At 55.5% G+C, this 18,424-nt stretch overlaps 2 protein-coding genes across 8 annotated transcripts in view; one reads left to right on the forward strand and one right to left on the reverse strand.

Moving 5' to 3' along the window:
- DDB1 (damage specific DNA binding protein 1) overlaps nt 1–6,370 on the reverse strand; it is a 30,494-nt gene extending 24,124 nt beyond the window's left edge. The window contains exons 1-5 of the mRNA XM_039253503.1: nt 6,168–6,370; nt 4,818–4,966; nt 3,430–3,546; nt 2,874–3,095; nt 749–863 (exon numbers count right to left, since the gene is read on the reverse strand). Of these exons, the coding sequence (XP_039109434.1) occupies nt 749–863; nt 2,874–3,095; nt 3,430–3,546; nt 4,818–4,966; nt 6,168–6,228 (664 nt within the window). The 5' untranslated portion in view covers nt 6,229–6,370. The remainder of the gene's footprint in view (nt 1–748; nt 864–2,873; nt 3,096–3,429; nt 3,547–4,817; nt 4,967–6,167) is intronic.
- A 126-nt stretch (nt 6,371–6,496) lies between these two features.
- TKFC (triokinase and FMN cyclase) lies at nt 6,497–18,398 on the forward strand. Of its 7 annotated transcripts, none has more exons than XM_039253504.1 (19): nt 6,497–6,556; nt 7,905–8,006; nt 9,147–9,352; nt 10,548–10,737; nt 11,814–11,924; nt 12,003–12,184; nt 12,946–13,024; nt 13,326–13,415; nt 14,141–14,175; nt 14,256–14,340; nt 14,427–14,516; nt 15,050–15,166; nt 15,468–15,587; nt 15,703–15,888; nt 16,797–16,903; nt 17,006–17,109; nt 17,245–17,278; nt 17,384–17,473; nt 17,841–18,398. In XM_039253504.1, the coding sequence occupies exons 3-19, from the start codon at nt 9,191–9,193 to the stop codon at nt 18,000–18,002; spliced, it is 1,944 nt and encodes a 647-aa protein (XP_039109435.1). In that variant the 5' UTR covers nt 6,497–6,556; nt 7,905–8,006; nt 9,147–9,190; the 3' UTR covers nt 18,003–18,398. The 7 variants fall into 7 exon arrangements, with proteins under 7 accessions (XP_039109435.1, XP_039109438.1, XP_039109440.1 ...); XM_039253507.1 differs by having other exon boundaries at nt 15,751–15,888; XM_039253505.1 differs by having other exon boundaries at nt 6,531–6,571.
- The last annotated feature ends 26 nt before the right edge of the window (nt 18,399–18,424 follow it).

The raw sequence follows: 18,424 nt of genomic DNA on the forward strand, positions 1-18,424 counted from the left end.
TCTTGGAAATTTTAGGCTGGACTTATTTAGCCCTGTATTTTTTCTTGTCGTTCTGCCGGTGCTTCTGAGTTCCTGAGGGTGGGGCATCTTCTCTGCATTCTTCCACCTGGATCCCTCCCCTCTTCTCTCCCAAACTCTGATCTTTCTAACTCAAAACTCTTATTCTTTTTTGCTCGTTCCTTAGCTTCATTTCCCGCATTATCAGGGCCACCGTTTAGAAAAGCCAATTCTCACTTGAGAGTGTGAAAATTTCTCCCCTGGGTGAAACCCACAATGTAATGCTGGGGGGCATCATTCAGGACAAGGAGCAGAGGCCTGGAGTTGGGGCCAGGCTTTGTCAGTGAGGTACAGGCATGGGCAAGCCCCTCGGGCCAGGCGTCCCACTCTGTGAAAGACTCAGATTAGATAAGCTCCATCAGGCCCCTTCAGTAACGATAAAATAATGAGAGTAATTTCGACACACCGAGCTGCAGATCAATCTCAGTGTTTTGCAGCTAACTCCCCCCACCCCAAATAAAGGAGAGCTATACTTTCTGGGAGGAGTGTAAAACAGACAATCCCAGAGCCAAACCCGGGAAAAGCAAAGGAAAGCACACTTAGAAATAAGGGACGTCGGGGCTGCTGAGTAGTGCACGTGCATGACCGCATCAAGCACCGAAATGAAGGCACAGCGAAGGTGCGGAGGGAGTGAGAGTAGGGAACAGACCCAGACATGGGGCAGGGGCACAGTTCCAAAACCCCAACCAACCTGCAATCACCATGGAAGCTTCCGCTTCGACGTTTTCCTGTTTCCAAGGGCCCTTATTGAACTCCTTCTCTCGCAGAGATACCTCATAGGTTTTCACGTGCCGCCCCTGAGGGTCCTGGGGGGAAGTGGGGAGAGGCGGACTGGTTAGCCCCAAGGAAGGGTGAACCTTGGACTGGAGAGGAGTCCTGAAAGGACGGGCCCGACCCAGCCACCATCAACCACCCTATCACATTGGCCTTACTCTCCCCACCCATCCGTGTGCAGACAGCCACCAACCAGGCCTGTGACTGGGCAGACGGAGACTCAGACCTGTTCCTAACAACTCGAGAGACCAACACAGGCCTAAGAATTAGAAAAATCAATCAGGCACACTACACTGATCACCCTAAGAAATACAACATACACGTGTATATTCACAGGTGTAAGGTATACGTGTGTTCTATGGTCCTTGGTCTCCAAGAACTTAATACACTGAGAAGGTAAATACACCTAAGAGATTAAAAAATTCATCTGGGCGGCGCCTGGCTGGCTCAGTCCATGCAGCATGCAACTCTTGACATCGAGGTCAGGAGTTCGAGCCCCAAACTGGGTGTGCAGATTACTTAAAAAATTGGATCCAGATCTTGAAAGCATTCTGCCTGGGGGGACAGCAGTGAGGACAGAACACAAGGCTCTTCTAAGAGGAGGTTTCAGCTAAGACCTCCGGTCCTGCCTTTGTCAACACCTTCCCCAGCTTCTTCTGAATTCTGACTCACATCAGTCCTAGGGCCGTCGAAGGCCCCTTTGAGACCAGAAGAGTAGGGCGGGGAAGCTACAGTCGGCCTGTGGGAGATGGCATCAACAAAGGCCTGATGAAAGTCTTAAGAAGTTATGGAAAGAATTCAACAGTGTGTTTTGGGGCAGGGGCCACATCTTAATCACTCCTAATAGCTCCTGACACACCTTAGAATGACTACCTTTCACCGCGTAAGTCGCTAAATGTTTACCAAGTTGCATCCCCGGCATAAAACAGGAGACGGTCATTTCTTTAGCTGCCAAAAGATCTTCCCATCAATGACCAGAGGGAAGACTGCACCTCACAAAAAGTTCGAGCTGGGGTTTGGGCCTGGGCCCCGGGGACACACAGAAATGACGATCTTTCACAACGGGTGGCCCTGAGGCTAAGAACAGACAGCATCAGCCTTGAATAACCAACATCAATGTTTTCATGACCTGCTAATTTACAAAACTGAGCAAGGGAGAGAAATTCAGGAGCTGAAATAAAACACTTATGAGCAAGATAAAACAAAATTCTCCTCAAGTAGTTCCAACCTTACTCAACTGAACCTCATTTCGACCAGACTCTGAACTTGGGCACTTACGGGGACACTAAGGGACTCGCAAAAATAATCAGCGTCTCCGTTGCTTTTAACACAGCCATCAAATGCACCCACACGTGTCACTCAGACTAGGTTTCCTTCCACCATTTATTCAACCGCATGCCAGCGAAATGACCTCACGCTACACGGCTCTTTGGTAAAAGGCGGAGATTTTACCAAGATACAGGCCAGGGAGGCTGGTGCTCTGCCACCCCGCCCCCACTTAACAAATCTGGCTCGGAGAACAGCTGCCCAGGATCAGTGCGGCTAAAGTTCTAGGCACAGACTAAAATAGAAGCCAACAGCCAACAAGTCACCAGAAAGTGAGGCCTGGACAAAATGCAAACCTCTTCTTAGAAGACATAAGTAAGACATCACCAAGGCGGTTTTTTCCTTTGCTTCAAAGGGCAATTTCTAGATCATTTCTCGACGGCTACGTTTTAATAATCCCTTAGCATGCCCGGTGAGAGACTCAGACAAAGTATAAACTGGGTCACCCTATAAAATCTCCAAGGTCCACAAGAATGTAATCTCAGGATTAAAACCGCTGCCAGCCCCAGAGAGCTTCCTGCCTCATTAAGTACCACTGCGCTCAAGACGCAATCAAAATCTGACCCACATTAATCATACCGTTCAAAACATTTGAGGACAGATACATTAAACTCTCTGCCTACTCTACTACCAAATCCAGACATTCCAATTAGCAAAAATTAACTCCCACTGTGCAACCCCACACCGCTTCCCCCTCTCTCCCTCAGCTCTGGTACCTGGTAGACAAAGCAGATGGTAGGTGCTTGGCAACCATAGAGGAACTTGACGTCGATGACATGCAGCTCCTCCAGGCGGATGTTGAAGGCCTTGAGCTCTTTATTGTCCCGGTCTAGTGGAATAACCTTGAAAAGGCCATCGTAGAGTCGCAGGCCAATCATGCGGCACTCAGGGTCAATGATGCCAATAATGCCAGTCTCTGAGGGGCGGCCGATACGGTCCTAAGGAATAAAACTGGGGTTAGGGCAGAACCTCCACACTCAGGGTAACAGAGGATACCGGGCACCTCCTCCCCAAGATGATGTTAGGGGTAGCAATAAAACTAGCAGCATCTACTCGACACGCCAGCGAGCCCACGTGTCAGTGTGGGCCTTTTTGCAAAACACCGAATCTCCGTGAATTTGCACCCTGTCGCTTGGTCTCTTCCTGTCTTCACGAAAGCTCCAACCCTTTGTGCTTTCTCTGTTTCTCCTGCCCTCAGCAGCTCGATTTTCTCCATCAAATCACGACAGCTCCACCCAAAACACTCTCATCGGCCCGAAGCAGCCACCTCACCTGGACGTTGCCATGGGCTCGCGTTATGATATCGATGCTCTCGCCGCTCTGCTTGTACTCCAGGATGCAGGCGTTGTACTTGGCTGTCAGGATAAACAGTAGATCTTTGCTCTCCCCCTGGAAACCAACGTAATACCATCAAGACAAGTTCTTTTTAAAAAAATTTTTTTTATGTTTTTAAATTTTTTTTTGACAGAAAAGGAGAGACAGAGCATGAGCAGGGGAGGGGCAGAGAGACACAGAAACACAGAAACTGAAGCGGGCTCCAGGCTCTGAGCTGTCAGCACACAGCCCAACGCGGGGCTCGAACTTGTGAACCACAAGATCATGACCTGAGCTGAAGTCAGCCGCTTAACTGACTGAGGCACCCAGGCACCCCTAAAAGAGGTTCTTTTTTAAAACAAAAATACCCACCCAGTCTTAAGCATCTTTCTTTAAACATGCTAAGTTCTTGAAGAACTTTCTTTTCTCCCCAAGAGAAAAACGCAAAGTGAGCAGGTAAGACATCTCAGGCACACAGACCCTAAGGGTGTGTGCAAAAGGCCAGAACTAAAGCAGGTAAACATCTGGGCAGCACTTTGATGATTGTGCATGTCTCTGCCCTGCCCACAGTAACATCTTGTCTATTTCCATCTCAAGCTAATCTCACTCATTCCATTCACATTCTCAAAGATGAATGTAATGCCTCCTCTAATCCTCTCCAGCTATTTGAAGAGGGAAAAACATGTGAATAACGATGGAAGCAAAAATGGATCTACGAAGTCTCACTGACCTATTAACAGAGACCCGAAAGACTGAGTATTTTGTTCAAAGGATTACAATTGAAATTTTCGACACACTGCTTTCTTGTCAGAGTCAGTTAGGATACAATGAAGCAACGTAGATGAAAGCATCTGAATTACAATGAAGATAACACTATAATTGTTAGTGTAACAGTAAATGCTTGCTGTGTAATAGCTCCTATTACTAAAACATTTCCTCTTCCCAGTAACCCAGCAGATCTTCTGCCGTTATCCCCGTTCCACAAACAAGCAAATAAGGCTCTGGGGCTCAGAAAGGTTAGGGGACACCACCCAAAGTCAGAATCGAAATGGAATAAAACCAGAATGGCCCTTGTCAAGAGCCTACTCTCTGAATCAGTATGGTGACCCACATTTCAAACCGCCGTGGTTTCCCCTTCTAGAGAAGTCAACTTGACCATGTTTTTCCTAGTGACTCTCTTCTACTTCTAGGAAGCTTGTTCAAGAATATAACTTGAAACCCCGCCATTCAAAAAAAAGAGAGATTTTTCTCTCCTAAACCCCATTTCACCCAGCCCAAGCCGAAGTAGAACAAGGCAAGAGCATCCACGACAGTTCCTGCTTCTGGGCCCAACCCAGAGCACTTACCTTGGGCCTGAAAAGCTCCATGACAGCGATCTTCCCATACATGCCCACCTCTTTGACGGGCCGAAGCCCCTCAGCAGTGACCACATAGATCTCTAATCTCGTGTTTTTGGCAATCAACAGGTTCAAGTCTTCGGCTGACGTAAAGTGTCCTGAAAGGAACAGATCCTCTAACTTTGGAAGCCAGAGCAGTGTCTACATAATCCTATCACTTGTACTTAAATACCTCCAGAATTCACATTTATTTCAGATTTCTCTGGCTCCCTCCATTTACTTCCTTCTTGCCAAATCCAGCACCTCAGAGAGTCTCACTTCACACGTTCAAGAAAGCTACTTCTCCAATCAGACTAAGAAAACCGGACCAGGCCTAAAAGTGGCATGCCCTTCCACTGACAATGACTGTGAAAATCTTTCAGATGGCTCTGTGCCCTCCAATTTTACTTTTCCTACTGCAGTGGCACACTGATCTTCTCATGAGGGGATGCTGGAGAAAGTGTTCATCTCCAGTCAGTCCTTACCTACATTCTCACAAAATCTTTACCAAACAGACCAGATCGAATGCAAATTCTCAGAGCTTTCTATTAAGACAGTGTTTTGTCCACACCTCTTGCCTTCCCGGCAGTCTACCAACCCCCGCCACCATCCACACTCCTTTACAGTTCCCAACTCCCCAAACAAGAGTTTTGTTTTGGAATCATGATTAGGATGTATACAAATATACAAATTTGAGGTCTTCATATTCTGCTGTGAACGTGGTTCAGGAAGATTATTCCCGGGGTTCTGGACGTCTGTGTCCTTTGTGATCCTTGCCTAGTCAACAAGGCAAACCCAGCACTGGGCCGGGCCATCCACCCGCCGCTCCAGCAGCTCCCTCGAGTAAACAACAGCCCCAGGCAAAGAACACTGCTCTCCTTTGGGTGAACGGGTACATTCCTCACATCCCTCCACCTCCTGCACCTTCCAGGCTCTCCTACTGGAAAATATTGACCCGAAAAAAAGTCCCATCGCCACCGACCCTTCCCCTGACCGCACGAGGCCAATCTGGGGGCCCCAGCAGCCCCGCACAATCAACTCACACTTCGCTCTCTGTCCTGGTGGGGCCCGTCCCTGTCCCCGAGGCCAAGTGACCTCCCGGGACGAAAGGGGACCCTCAAGCGCAGCTTTACTCCCCAAAAGGCGCGTGCCGAGGACAGCTTCTTTAATGTCGTGGGCTGGCGGAGCTCCGTCGGCCGCCAGCACCTTCCATTCCCGGGACTCGGTCCCGCCCGGCCGCCCCAGGGGCCGCGGGCCTCCCTAGGCCTCGGTGCCCCCCAGCTCCCTCCCTCGCGGGGTCCCCTGCCCCGGCAGCCTCACCGGTCACGCAGCCGTTCACCGCGGTGGGCTTCTGTGCCGTTACCACGTAGTTGTACGACATGTCGAGGTCCGGGGCGGCCCGTCGGCACTCGAGCGCAACGACAGAGAAATGGACACAGGCGAAGAGACAGCGGCCCCCACCCGCGCGCGGCGAACTCCAATGCCGCTGCCTCCGCCCCAGAGACACGTTGCAGGCCAGAGCGGCCGGGGCGCGGGGCATCACGGGACGGCCTCACCTGGCCTCTTGGAGGACTCACGGCGCCCTCGGCGGCCAACCAAAAGAGGCCCCGCCCCCAGAGGCCCCGCCCCGCCTCTTACCGCCAGAGCCTGGAGTACCCGGATGAGGCCGAGCTGTCGGGGGTCCTTAGGAAGCGGCTGCGGTTTCAGAGGTGTCTGATGCGGGCGTGAGCGGGTGGGGGCCCCTCCATCCGCCCTCGGAACCGACCCTCTGCCCTCAGCCCCGTCCTCGTCTTTCGCCCAACCGAAGACCCGGTCCTGTCCCTTTTCCATTGCTCGGAGAATTCTCGGGGCTGATCTCCCTTTTGGAACCGGAAGAATTGCAGAGGTCCAAGAGGGGCAAGGAGGTGACAGCAATTTGTGCACCTCCCAGACAAGAACCAAGGTCCGGACCTCTCTCTCCTTAGTACCCCCAGTTCCTCCAGACTCAGCCGGTACCCTCACCTGACCCTAGAATGATTGATCACTCCGCCTTACCTCGGAGGACACCAGGAGCCTCGCCTTTTTTCTTTTAAACTGTGTTTTCTTTTTCAGACTTGGAAGGGCCCCCTGGGCCACTTGCCCTCATTATTAGTACAAATTCTGACCTCAAACCCAAAACCAGAATTTTCTCGGGATGAGACCCTTGAATGGCCCAGGAAAGCAGTGCCCCTACCATTTCCAGGCCACTGCACATCAGAAAGGCTTTGCAAGAAGTAGAAGGAGAACCAGGTGGCTCTGAGCACCTACAGAATGCCACAGAGAAGGCAACCCTCATTTTACAGATGAGGAAGCTGAGGCTCAGGGGAACTGGTTTACCTAAGATCGCCCCAAGAAGTCCGAGGCAGAGCTAGGTGGGGACCCTAGATGTGGGTTATTTCTATTGCAGACACATGGTGAGCACAAGACCCTGAACAAGGCTGCACTTAGAGAAGCTAAAATGGCTTTGTAGTTTCCCTGTGTGGTTCCCCCCACCAAGGATTCTCGTGGACTTAGGAAGCACCGAATAACCAATAGAAAGAGCACAGGCTTTGTAGAAAGACTAGGCATGAGTTTGGGTCCTGGCTCTTATTACCAGTATGACCTTGGACAAGTCATTAGAGCTCTCTGAGTCTGTTTCCCAGAGGTAAAATGGGGTCACCGACTTAGCTGCTTCCTTCCTGGTGTGGTGCCAAGGCCAAGTGTGTGAAGGTCTTTATAAATCAATTTGCTGCACGTGATGCCCATATAAGAGTTGAAGTTACTCCATGGGTAAATGCCCCTTGGTGAGGAGGTGGGTGCTGTCCCTGGGCATAAGAGCAGCCCCTGTGCCCAGCATGGATCAGTCTGACTTCTGGCAGCCAAGTGTAGGCGTGAACCTTGGTCAGCCCCACGCTCTTCTCCATCTGCAGCCCACGTACTAGAGTTTGGACTTGGATCAAAGTCTGGAGCAGCTCCCTCATTACCAGAGCCGTGGAAGCGTGATTGTGCCAATCGGCTGCCAGTGCCACCAACAGCTCATACTGTTACCCACTCCTGCAGGTGCGCCTACCACCTTCGCTGTGCTTACACCCAGGTAGCACCCACGGGATCGCCCATCAGCGGAAGTGTGAACTCAGCTTGCTTCAGAGCCCCCCCACCATGGTGAGTCCCATGACGACCAGGGCAGAGGAAGGATACCGTGGCCTTGGAGCAGTGGGGGTGCCAGCCCCAGGCGTGCTGGGGTTCCTTACACCCTGACAAAGAGATGCTGCTGCCTCAGAGAGGTTATGAGAGGAGAGGGTCCTCCTTCCTCTCCTCTCAGGGCCAGATCTCTGCTTCCCTCCATTCCCCCTCTGGTCCCAGCCGGGCCTGGGGCCGCAGCCTCTGAGTCTCTCCAAGGCCCATCGGTCCGATCTCGTCTGATCTCCGAAACTGAGCAGGGTCGGGCCTGGTTAGTACTTGGATGGGAGTCCAAGGCCCATCAGCCCCTGGTCTCGGTCATATGTTTAGATTAGACTGTTACCGGGTGCCTATTCTGTGATTGACACCGTAGCAGCCACAGAAGCAGGTGTGAAGGGTCTGGTGTCGGTTCCTGAACCCAGGGCGAGTGTGCGCCAGTCCCAGAGGTGGGATCTACGCCGTGGGTGGCTCACCTGCCTCTGGGCGTTACTCCAGGTCCACTCTGGAACTAGATCTGAACCAAAGGAGGCCTGGGACGGACCTGGGTTCAAATTTCAGCCTGTCAGCAACCTTGTAAGAGACTGATCTCTGAGGTTATTTGGGTTTTTTCCTCCTCGTCTACAATGCGAGGCAGATTAAGGCCCACCTCCGAGTGGCTGTAAGGGGGTGATCAGACCAGAATCGGGGGGGGGGGCTCACTCAGGGCCTAATCAACCTCCTTTACTTTTCTATCCTCTCAGGCCTCTGGGAACCAGGGTTGGCACTGGTCCCTGAGCTGCCCCTCTGGCTCTGGTTCTGAAGTGCTTGCAAATCCCAGGTGGGATTGACTGTCAGGAATGGCAGGGAACACATTCTCGGGGCCGTGGTGGCCCTGGGGGCTGGGCTTGAAGTTAGAGCAACTCACAGTTTCTTTGCGTATTCCGGTCCCCAGAGGGCTCTGAGCCACAAGCCCATGCCCTTACTAGGACAAGACTTCTGTCACTCTCCGCCTCCCTTCAGCCCCTCGGGAAAACAGCATAAGGCTCAAATGGAATGAGCTTTGGAGCCAAGCAGACCTGGACACTTACTGGCTGTGTGACCCTGGGCAAAGTCACTAAACCATGCCTCGGTTTCCTCTTCCAGGCTAATCTGCCCTCCATCGTGTTGCTGGGAATAGTAAATGAAACATGCCCAGGAGCACTCAGACCCAGACCTCGCTCTCAGTCGCTACTTGGGAACAGAGCCAGTGTTATTATTCTGCTCGCTTCCTGCTGACCTGGGCCACCCTCCTAATCCCAGAGCAGGTGGCTCAGCTTTGGCCCCCGCTGGAAGTGGCACAAAGGACCCAGGTGCCCTCATAGGATTGGGGAAGGAGCCTTAGGGGAGATGCACCTTGACAGGACCCGGCTCAGAGCTGCCCCGGGCCACCAGGTGGCGCTGGGAGCCTGCCCTCCGGGATCCCCGTCGGGCTCGTCTCTTTGTGGGACAAAGGCAGGGCCCGCTCCCCCATCTACAAACCTTATACAGCTGGCAAGGTGTAGAAAAGGGGAGTAGCAGCCTTTTATTCAGTTCTTCCCCTACAGCAGGTACATACGCTAGTTTATTAAGTCCCCAATTGGCCGAGGAAGAAAAGGTCACAGCCGACCAGAGGCAGACGTGGGCTTTGAGCCCAAGCACTCGTGACCGCGGAACCCCAGTCTTCTTCTACTCTAGCCCCCACGCCCGCCGCTGCCTGCACCCCGTGTCAGCCCGGCCCTCCCCTCAGGCCAGCCGCTCCAGACCCTCCCAAGCGAGGTGTCCCACGGCCAGGGTCCACCTCTGCTTGTGAGGAAGCCCACCTCTTCCTGCCGGCCACTGGTTGCCCAGCTCATTCTAACTTGCTTCCTGGCCCGGCCACCATACGCTTTCACACCTGCGGACCCTGGTGTGTACTCTCCCCCCACCCGGAATAGCCTCATCCTTCTTCCCTACGCCTAGGCCTCTGACCCCCTTTACCTCCCTAACTCCTGCCTGTCCTCACAAAACTCTCGGGGTGCGCCGAGGACACAATGCACGTGCACTTCCCGCAGCACGTGGCAATGATCTCTCTGCGTTTCCATCAAGGGCAGGCCCAGCATTCTCTTAACTCTTGACACGCAGTTCCTGGGACCAAGAGGCTCGGGAGATGTTTGTCCCGCACCAGAGGCCCAGCTGGAGCGGCAAATGGGTGCGGGGCCTCCTAGGCTGAGGGCTTCTCCTCCTTTGACAGGCGAAGACTGCTGGGCCCTGATGTTACTACATTTTTTTTTAATACTCAGGATTCTAGTTCCCCTCTTTTATTTGTCCTGAAGCCATTCTCCCAGGTAAATTTAAGCCATAGTCCCACGCACTTCATACATTTTGCCCCGAATAAATAATCCCGAATTAAGAGAACTCCAGAAACAGCCACCTAAGAAAGGCAGGCCCAATTCAAGGAACTGCTGTGTGTTGGGACTCCTCTGGTTAAGGGGTCTCTGCCGCAGCTGGGTGTCCCACCCGGAGCCTCCCCCCGCTCCTCTCCCGCAGACATCCAAGAAGCTGGTGAACACGGTGGCAGGCTGTGCGGACGAGGCCCTTGCCGGCCTGGTGGCCTGCAACCCCCACCTGCAGCTCCTACAAGGTCACCGCGTGGCCCTCCGTTCTGACCTGGACAGCCTCAAGGGCCGGGTGGCACTGCTGTCCGGCGGGGGCTCTGGCCATGAGCCTGCCCATGCCGGTGAGTAGTCTGAGTGGAGGAGGCGGGCTCCTGGGAGATCCTCGGTGCTCCTGGGGGGGTCAGGACAGAGCGCAGGTCAGGTCCTTGTTCCTGCTCTCCTGGTCCCTCAGGCTGTGCTCTGGGGCCCATCGTGGCCTTTCTCTGGGCCTCAGGCTCTATGTCTCTGAGGCACAAAGTTGGACCAGATGATCTCTCAGGCCCTTCCAGCTCTGCGGGTCAGCGATTCTGTGAATCCTGGCCTTCGAGGCCCCCATGACCCTTCCCCTCCTCCATGAAGCCTTCCTGACTTTTCCAGCCTACAACAGTATCCTCCTTCTGAATTCCCACCCTACATTTTCACATGCAACATGGACAGCCCTAGGTTGTTTCCTGTTCAGTGCCAGACATGTGAGTGTCCATTGAGAACTCCTAGGGGCAGGGACCGGGCTTTGTATCATCTGTGCCTTCCCTGTCCCTCTCGGCAAAGCCACCTGAGCGCCATTAATGAGCACCTGTTGTTGCCTGCTTTGGGTGCTAGGGATGCAGCAGTGAATCAAAAAGATAAGGTACCTGTCCTCACAGAGCTTCTGTTGTCCTTTGGGGAGACGGTAACCTGGTAAACACATAGTGAAAGAGAGCATTCCGGGGGCAACTGGCTGGCTCTGTCGGTTAAGCATCCGACTTTGGCTCAGGCCATGATCTCACAGTTCGTGGGTTCGAGCCCCACATCAGGCTCTGGATCCTCTGTCCCCGTCTCTCACTGTGTCTCTTCTGCTGGTTCTCTCTCTCTCTGTCTCCACATAAACAAGTAAACTTTTTGTAAAAAGAGAGAGAGGCTTGCAGAGCACATACGTGAAGTAGCAGAGCGAGGAGAGCAAGGTAAAGGGAACCCCCTGGTCACTGGGGACGGGATAGCGACTTGCCTCAGTTAGGAGGTCAGGGAAAGCCTCTCCTGAGGAAGGGTCTGTGGAGGGTGAGCCACGTACTCTTTCAGCACCAAGCACACAGTAGGGCTCACCAAACCATGAGGCCCAGGAGTGTGGAAGCCCCGAGGACTGCAGGCACTGGTCCCCAGCAAGCACCCTCTCTGTCCCCAGGCTTCATAGGGAAGGGGATGCTGACTGGGGTCATCGCGGGAGCCGTGTTCACCTCCCCGGCAGTGGGCAGCATCCTGGCAGCCATCAGGGCAGTGGCCCAGGCGGGCACCGGTAAGCCTGGCGTGTGCGGGAGGGGCTGCTATTGTGGGGGGCCAGGCACTGAGCGGGCGCTGCTGGCTGCCCCTGCAGCGGGGACCCTCCTCATCGTGAAGAACTACACGGGAGACCGGCTCAACTTCGGCCTGGCCCGGGAGCAGGCCCGGGCCGAGGGCATCCCCGTGGAGATGGTGGTTGTCGGGGATGACAGCGCTTTCACCGTCCTGAAGAAGGCGGGCAGGCGGGGACTCTGCGGCACAGTGCTCATACACAAGGTGAGATCCCTACCCCACCCGGGACACTGGCTGGCCCCCAGCCTTCTCTTCCAGGTGGCACCTGGTACCTGGACCTTTTCCAGCCAACTCATCGCCCAAGGAGCCACTCCTTCCCCAGCACTCCCCAATCCAGAAGCCCCTTCAGCTACCCAAGTGCAGAATAGAAGCATTCTCCCAGACCCTTCCCTCTAGCCAGCTGCCCTGTCCCAGTGACCCAACTCTCGGATGCTCCTACGACACACATGCCCCTCAGAGCCCTGCCCTTCCTGTCCCAGCCTTGGTTCAGTGCGTGTGTGCTCATGCCCAGGGGGCGGTCACTGTTCCTCGCTGGGCTACCCACCAGCTTCCTGCCTACCCTTCGAGTATGTTCCCTGCACTGCACCAGAGGTGCCTTTTGAAAATGTGTATTTGACCAGGTTGTTCACCTGCTGAAAGCCTCCTAGGCTTCTGAGACTCAACCAGGGCTCCTTGGTCAGGTGTCCACTAACTAGCTGTGTGACGCTGGACCAGTGACCTCCCTTCTTTGGGCCCATTTCTCTGTTTGCAAAGTCTCTTCTGGCTCCCAAGAGATTGGGGTGCTTGAAGATTCCTGGCAAGTGTACTGTGCACGCAGAGGGTGCACTCTTCTGCCCTGAATGTGGGAGGCCGGGTTGATGGGGCCGTACTGAGATGCCCTCTTCCCAACTAGAAGCTCAGCCCCAGCCACTCGTCTACCCCCACGTGGTATGGTGACCCCTTCCCCTCATTCTGTGCGGGTGCAGGTGGCTGGTGCCCTGGCTGAGGCAGGTGTGGGGCTGGAGGAAATCACAAATCGGGTGAGCGTGGTTGCCAAGGCCATGGGTGAGTGCCGGCCCAGGGATTTGGGAGGGGCCAGTGGGAGGTTGAGGCTGACCTTGGGGCTGACCAGGAGGGCCTTCCAGGCTCTTCCCCAGGGACTGAGGGAACGTCTCCTGGGGGAGCTCTCGGGGACAGGTAGCGTGGGTCCCCAAGCTGGGTTTCTCTTCCACCACTGAGGCGAAGAGTCTGGCAGCCTGTGTCAGCCAAGAGGCTGCCGTGGGCAGAGCTCCCCGGGTGTCGCTGCCGCCTGGCCTGGCGCCCCGTGCTGAGAGCAACCACCCTTCTCCCGCCTCGTCTCCTGCAGGAACCCTGGGAGTGAGCTTGTCTTCCTGCAGCGTCCCTGGCTCCAGACCTACCTTCGAGCTCTCACCTGATGAGGTGGAGCTGGGCCTGGGTGAGTTGGGGGCCAGACATGTCCCAGCCGTGCCTGCGCCTGGGCCTTGCCCGCGTCTCCTGCTCTGGGAGCTGTCTTCTCTGCCCGCCCAGATCAGGGAACAAAGCGGTCTTAGTTGTTTTATTTTTTAAGTTTAAGTAATCTCTACACCCAACATGGGGATTGAACTCACAGCCCCAAGATCAAGACTGGCACGCTCTTCCGACAGAGCTAGCCGGGTGCCCTGGTCTTAATATTTTTAAGCGGGCACTTGAGGCCCCTCTGACCCAGCCTGCCTGGTCTCTTTACCTGCTTTACCGTCCACTCCCAGGGCTCTGGCCACAGGGACTCTGCGCCACTCCCCTCCCTGTCTCTGTTCACACCATTTCCGGGCCCCTCCGCCCCTGCCCAAAATCAGCAAAGGGAGGTCAGAGGCCACCCAGCTCCCTTCTCCCTCCCCCTCTGCTTCCAAAGAAGCCCTCAGGTGGTCTCGCCATGATTGCCTCTAGTTAAAGCTACTTAACTAGTTAGAAGTTAAGTAGTTAAGGTTCTAGCTGTCTCCACTACCCAGCCATAAGCTCCCAGGGAGCAGGGCTGTGTTTTCATTATCCTGTCCATTGCCCCCAATACCCCTCACATACACGGTGCCTAGCCTCGTGCTGAGCACTTAGTAAATCCTTGAGCAAAACGTGAGGAGCAAATCCGCAGGCCCTGTGTGGGTCCCCGGTGACCGAGTCTATCCACAGGGATCCACGGGGAAGCTGGCGTGCGCCGGATAAAGGTAAGAGGATTCCGTGGCCCAGGCTGGTGGTAGGCCCAGGCCTCCCAACGCGGCTCACTCCTGGCTCTTCCTTCTGACAGATGGCATCTGCCGATGAGATCGTGACACTCATGCTCGACCACATGACGAACTCTTCCAACGTGTCCCATGTGCCCGTGCAGTCAGGTGAGGGGCTGTCTCGCTGTCCCCCAGCCTCTCCTCCTACTCTGGGCAGGGGGCCTGGAGAGTCTCACGCAGGTGTCTCCCAGCAGGCTCCTCAGTGGTGCTCATGGTCAACAACCTGGGTGGCTTGTCATTCCTGGAACTGGGCATCGTAGCCGACGCGGCTGTCCGCTCTCTGGGTGAGCCCCGCACCGGAAGGGGACCTCCCCAACCCCTGGAGCTCCTTTTCCCTGCAGCCCTTCAAAGCCAGACATAAGAAAAGCAGCCAAAATGGGGTGTTGAGATGGCCCAGAGCAGGGGCCGTACAGGCAGACGAGCCCAAGTCAGGCCGTTGCTCTGCCAGCTGATTGCTGGATGCCTTGAGCCTGTCTCCTTGTCTGTTAGGAGGGGGCAGTAGTAGTACCTGCCTTACAGGGTCGTTGTGAGAATCACGCCAGATTAAGCCAACAGAACACACCTAGCATAGGGTCCGGCAGCTGATGAGAACTCAGTAAAGGAGACTTGTAATTACCTATCTTCCCTATAGGGGGCACCTCCAGGGAATGTGGTGATTCAGGGCATCCCTGAGGGAATCTAGCCTTCTCCCGACTAACCTCAGGACTCTAGCTTCCAAAGTCCTTGTTTCTCTCTGTTTCTTTCCCTGGCGCTCTGAGGACAAGGGCCCGCCTTCCTCTCCTTCCCTCCCTTATGGACCTTGGCTCTGGTATTGCAGAGGGCCGCGGGGTGAAGATCGCCCGTGCCCTAGTGGGCACCTTCATGTCCGCCCTGGAGATGCCTGGCATTTCTCTCACCCTTCTGCTGGTGGATGAGCCTCTCCTGAAACTGATCGGTGAGACTTGGAAGCCGGGGTCATCCAAGCCTGGCCTCCTTGTGGCCAGAGGGAGCCCCGGGGACTTGGAGACGCCCCAGCAGGGACCATGACCTCTGTGGCTTCGCCAGCCTTTGACTCTTACTTGAGGAGCTGGTATTAGGATCCTCCCCCGGGACCTTCCACCCTTCCCTTGTACACAGCAGGCGCTCAGTACTTGCTGGTTGAGATGGAGGGAACCAGGCACAGGTGGGAAGTCCATGTCCCACTTGATCCCTGACCGGCTGACCTGTGTCGACAAGAGTTATCATGCTGTCCCTAGATGCTGAGACCACTGCATCGGCCTGGCCCAATGTGGCCAAGGTCTCTGTGACTGGGCAGAAGCGGAGCCGGGCGGCCCCTGCCGAGCCTCTGGAGGTTCCCGACACCACTGCTGCAGGAGGTACCCCGCCGTGCCATTAGGGAAGGCGGCCCAGGGAGTCGGCCTGAGCCCCGAGGGGTGTGGGGTAGACAAGGGATCTCTCTTACCCATGCCCCCCCACCCTGGTCAAGTTCAGTTGTGGAGGAACCAGGCGTACCTCTTCCCCACTGGCCTCCCTCTCCAGGCTCGGCCTCGCAGCAGATGGCGCTTGCCCTGGAACGGGTGTGCGCCACCCTCCTGGGCCTGGAGGAACATCTGAATGCCCTGGATCGAGCTGCCGGTGACGGGGACTGTGGCACCACCCACAGTCGCGCTGCCAGAGGTGAGTGCCAGGCTCCCTCTAGGGGGGAGGGGCTGGTGTCCAACATTCACTATGAGATTTTGGCATTTCACGAACCAGAACAATTTCAAAAGCCCTGGGAGTGTTCACATGGAAGGGCCAACTTTTATTTTACAGAGGTCATTCACAGAACCCAGCATCCCGTTCCCTTGTTTTCTTAAGAAAAGTTTTTTCTAATGCTCCAAACGTGGAAAGGTTGTTACTGCAAAATAAAGTGTAATCTTTTTTATAAGATGACGTATTTATAAACGTATTTACAGAAGTCAGCTCTAGGCCACCGTGGGGCTTGAACTCACAACCCCAAGATCAAGAGTCGCATGTTCTACTGAGCCAGCCAGGTGCCCCAGAATGTGATCTTTTATAGTGAACAATAACTTCAGGTTCAAGGGAAACTCGTACAATTGTCCTTATTTTTCTCAGCTTACCCAGAATAATGAAAAGCTCTTGATTATCCAGCCAACACAGGCTGGATTCCGGCAAGAATTAGGCGCACTCCGGGCCTGGCACTGCTCTCGGTGCTCTGAATACAATAGTGAGCAAAGCAGATAAAACTCCCTGCCCTCGTGGCTTACGTGCGGGTCAGGGAGGCAAACAGCCAACGGGGGAATATCCGTGCGAGAGGGCGCAGTGCCAAGGGCCGAGGAGAAACAAGCAGGGGCGCGAGGCAGGGAACGTCAGGTCAAGAGTGTCGGGGCGTGCCTCACCTTCCGGGTGACTGCCCAGGTCCCTGTCAGTCCCCGTCTCCTGCCCCTCTGCAGACTGCACAGGGGACATAGACAGGGAGCTTTGGGAATCTCCCGAGGTCGGATTCCTTCCGCCTGGCAGCGAGGCCTGGGTGCTTGGTTGGGGCCCGAGCCTCTGAATTCGTCATCGTTTTTCTCTGTCTGCAGCCATCCAGGGGTGGCTGAAGGAGGGTCCGCCCCCTGGCAGCCCTGCCCAGCTACTCTCCAAACTGTCCCTCCTGCTCCTGGAGAAGATGGGAGGCTCCTCTGGGGCGGTGAGTGCTGGCAGCCCCTGGGACCGCAGGGCTGACGGAGGTGTCCCCGGGTGGCTGAGGCCCAGGTGCGCCCCATGTGCTCAGCGTGTTGGTCCCCCCCAGCTCTACGGCCTCTTCCTGACCGCGGCGGCCCAGCCCCTCAAGGCCAAGACGGACCTGCCGGCTTGGTCTGCTGCCATGGAGGCCGGCCTGGAGGCCATGCAGAAGTGAGCCAGAGCCCCAGACCCGAGACCAGGGCGGGCTGGGGGCAGTGGGTGACGTCACCACTCCCAGCCAGACCCTGTCCCCAGCCCTAAAGAGATCCCCTGCAGGGAGTCCCACTCATTCTTGTTCCCTGCCAGGTACGGGAAGGCTGCTCCAGGGGACAGGACTATGGTGTGTATTCAGCCCAGCCCTTACCTCTCTTGAGTGTAGAGGCCCTAAAGGCTCCCCTCAGTGGCGGGGCCCATCCTCAGTCCCCCCCCCCCTCAACCTGTCCAGCTGGATTCCCTGTGGGCAGCAGGACAAGAGCTCCAAGCCTGGAAGAGCCCAGGCGCCAGTCTGCTCCACGTTTTGACAAAAGCAGTCCAGGTGAGTGAGGCGGGACCCAGCCCCCCAGGAAGACAGGCTTGGAGCCACAAGGCTCCCATCTCTTTGTGACCCCAAGCAAGTTAATATCCTTCCTGTACCTGTTTCCTCCTCTAAACCGGAGAGGAGTTCCTGCCTCAGGGCTGCTGTGAGGCTAAAGAGAGATGTGCAGCCGAGGCACGGTGTCTAGGACGCCGCAAGCCCTCGGTAGGCGGTAGCTTCTCACCCTGCTAGACGTAGGTGAGAGGTGACCCCTCCACCCTGGTTACAGTACTCAGGGCGCTGACAGAGCTGGGCAGGAGGGTGCAGGGTCCATGGGAGGAAGAGGCCCGGTGGTTCGTCCTTGACCTGCTGCCACATTCCCACTCAGAGTGCGGAGGCTGCAGCCGAGGCCACCAAGACTATGGAGGCCGGAGCCGGGAGAGCCAGTTACATCAGCTCTGCGCGGCTGGACCAGCCGGACCCTGGGGCAGTGGCCGCGGCCGCCATTCTCCGGGCCATCCTGGAGGCCCTGCAGGGCCCGGGCGCGTGAGCACCTCCCTGGGCCTCCGTGCCCCTCTCACCGCTGTGTGGAGGTGGCCACTGGCAGTTCCTCTTGTCTTCCAGCTGTCACCCTTCCTGTCCCCTTGTCCCCAGAACCTGTCCCAAGTTCGACAGGGAACCCTGTACCAACCTCCGGATTTCCTACAGAGACTGCAGGCCCACGGTGGGTCACATACCACTTTAGCACTGCCTTTTGCCTCCTCAGGGAGGAGGGATGCTGGGGTCGCCCTGCTCTGCCCCCAGCCACCTCGGGGCCTTGGCAATAGGCATTTTCCTTGGGTGGCAACATGGCCTTTAATCGGCCGTGCTAATTTGGTTTTAAGGCTCCCTGTGAAAGACCTTCCAACCCTGACCCTGAGTCAATGTGAAAAACAAGCAAAAAAAAAAAAAAAACACACACACACACACAGA

This window comes from Hyaena hyaena, unplaced genomic scaffold (assembly GCF_003009895.1).
Source record: "Hyaena hyaena isolate Hyena2069 unplaced genomic scaffold, ASM300989v1 scaffold_456, whole genome shotgun sequence".
Classification (NCBI taxonomy): domain Eukaryota; kingdom Metazoa; phylum Chordata; class Mammalia; order Carnivora; family Hyaenidae; genus Hyaena; species Hyaena hyaena.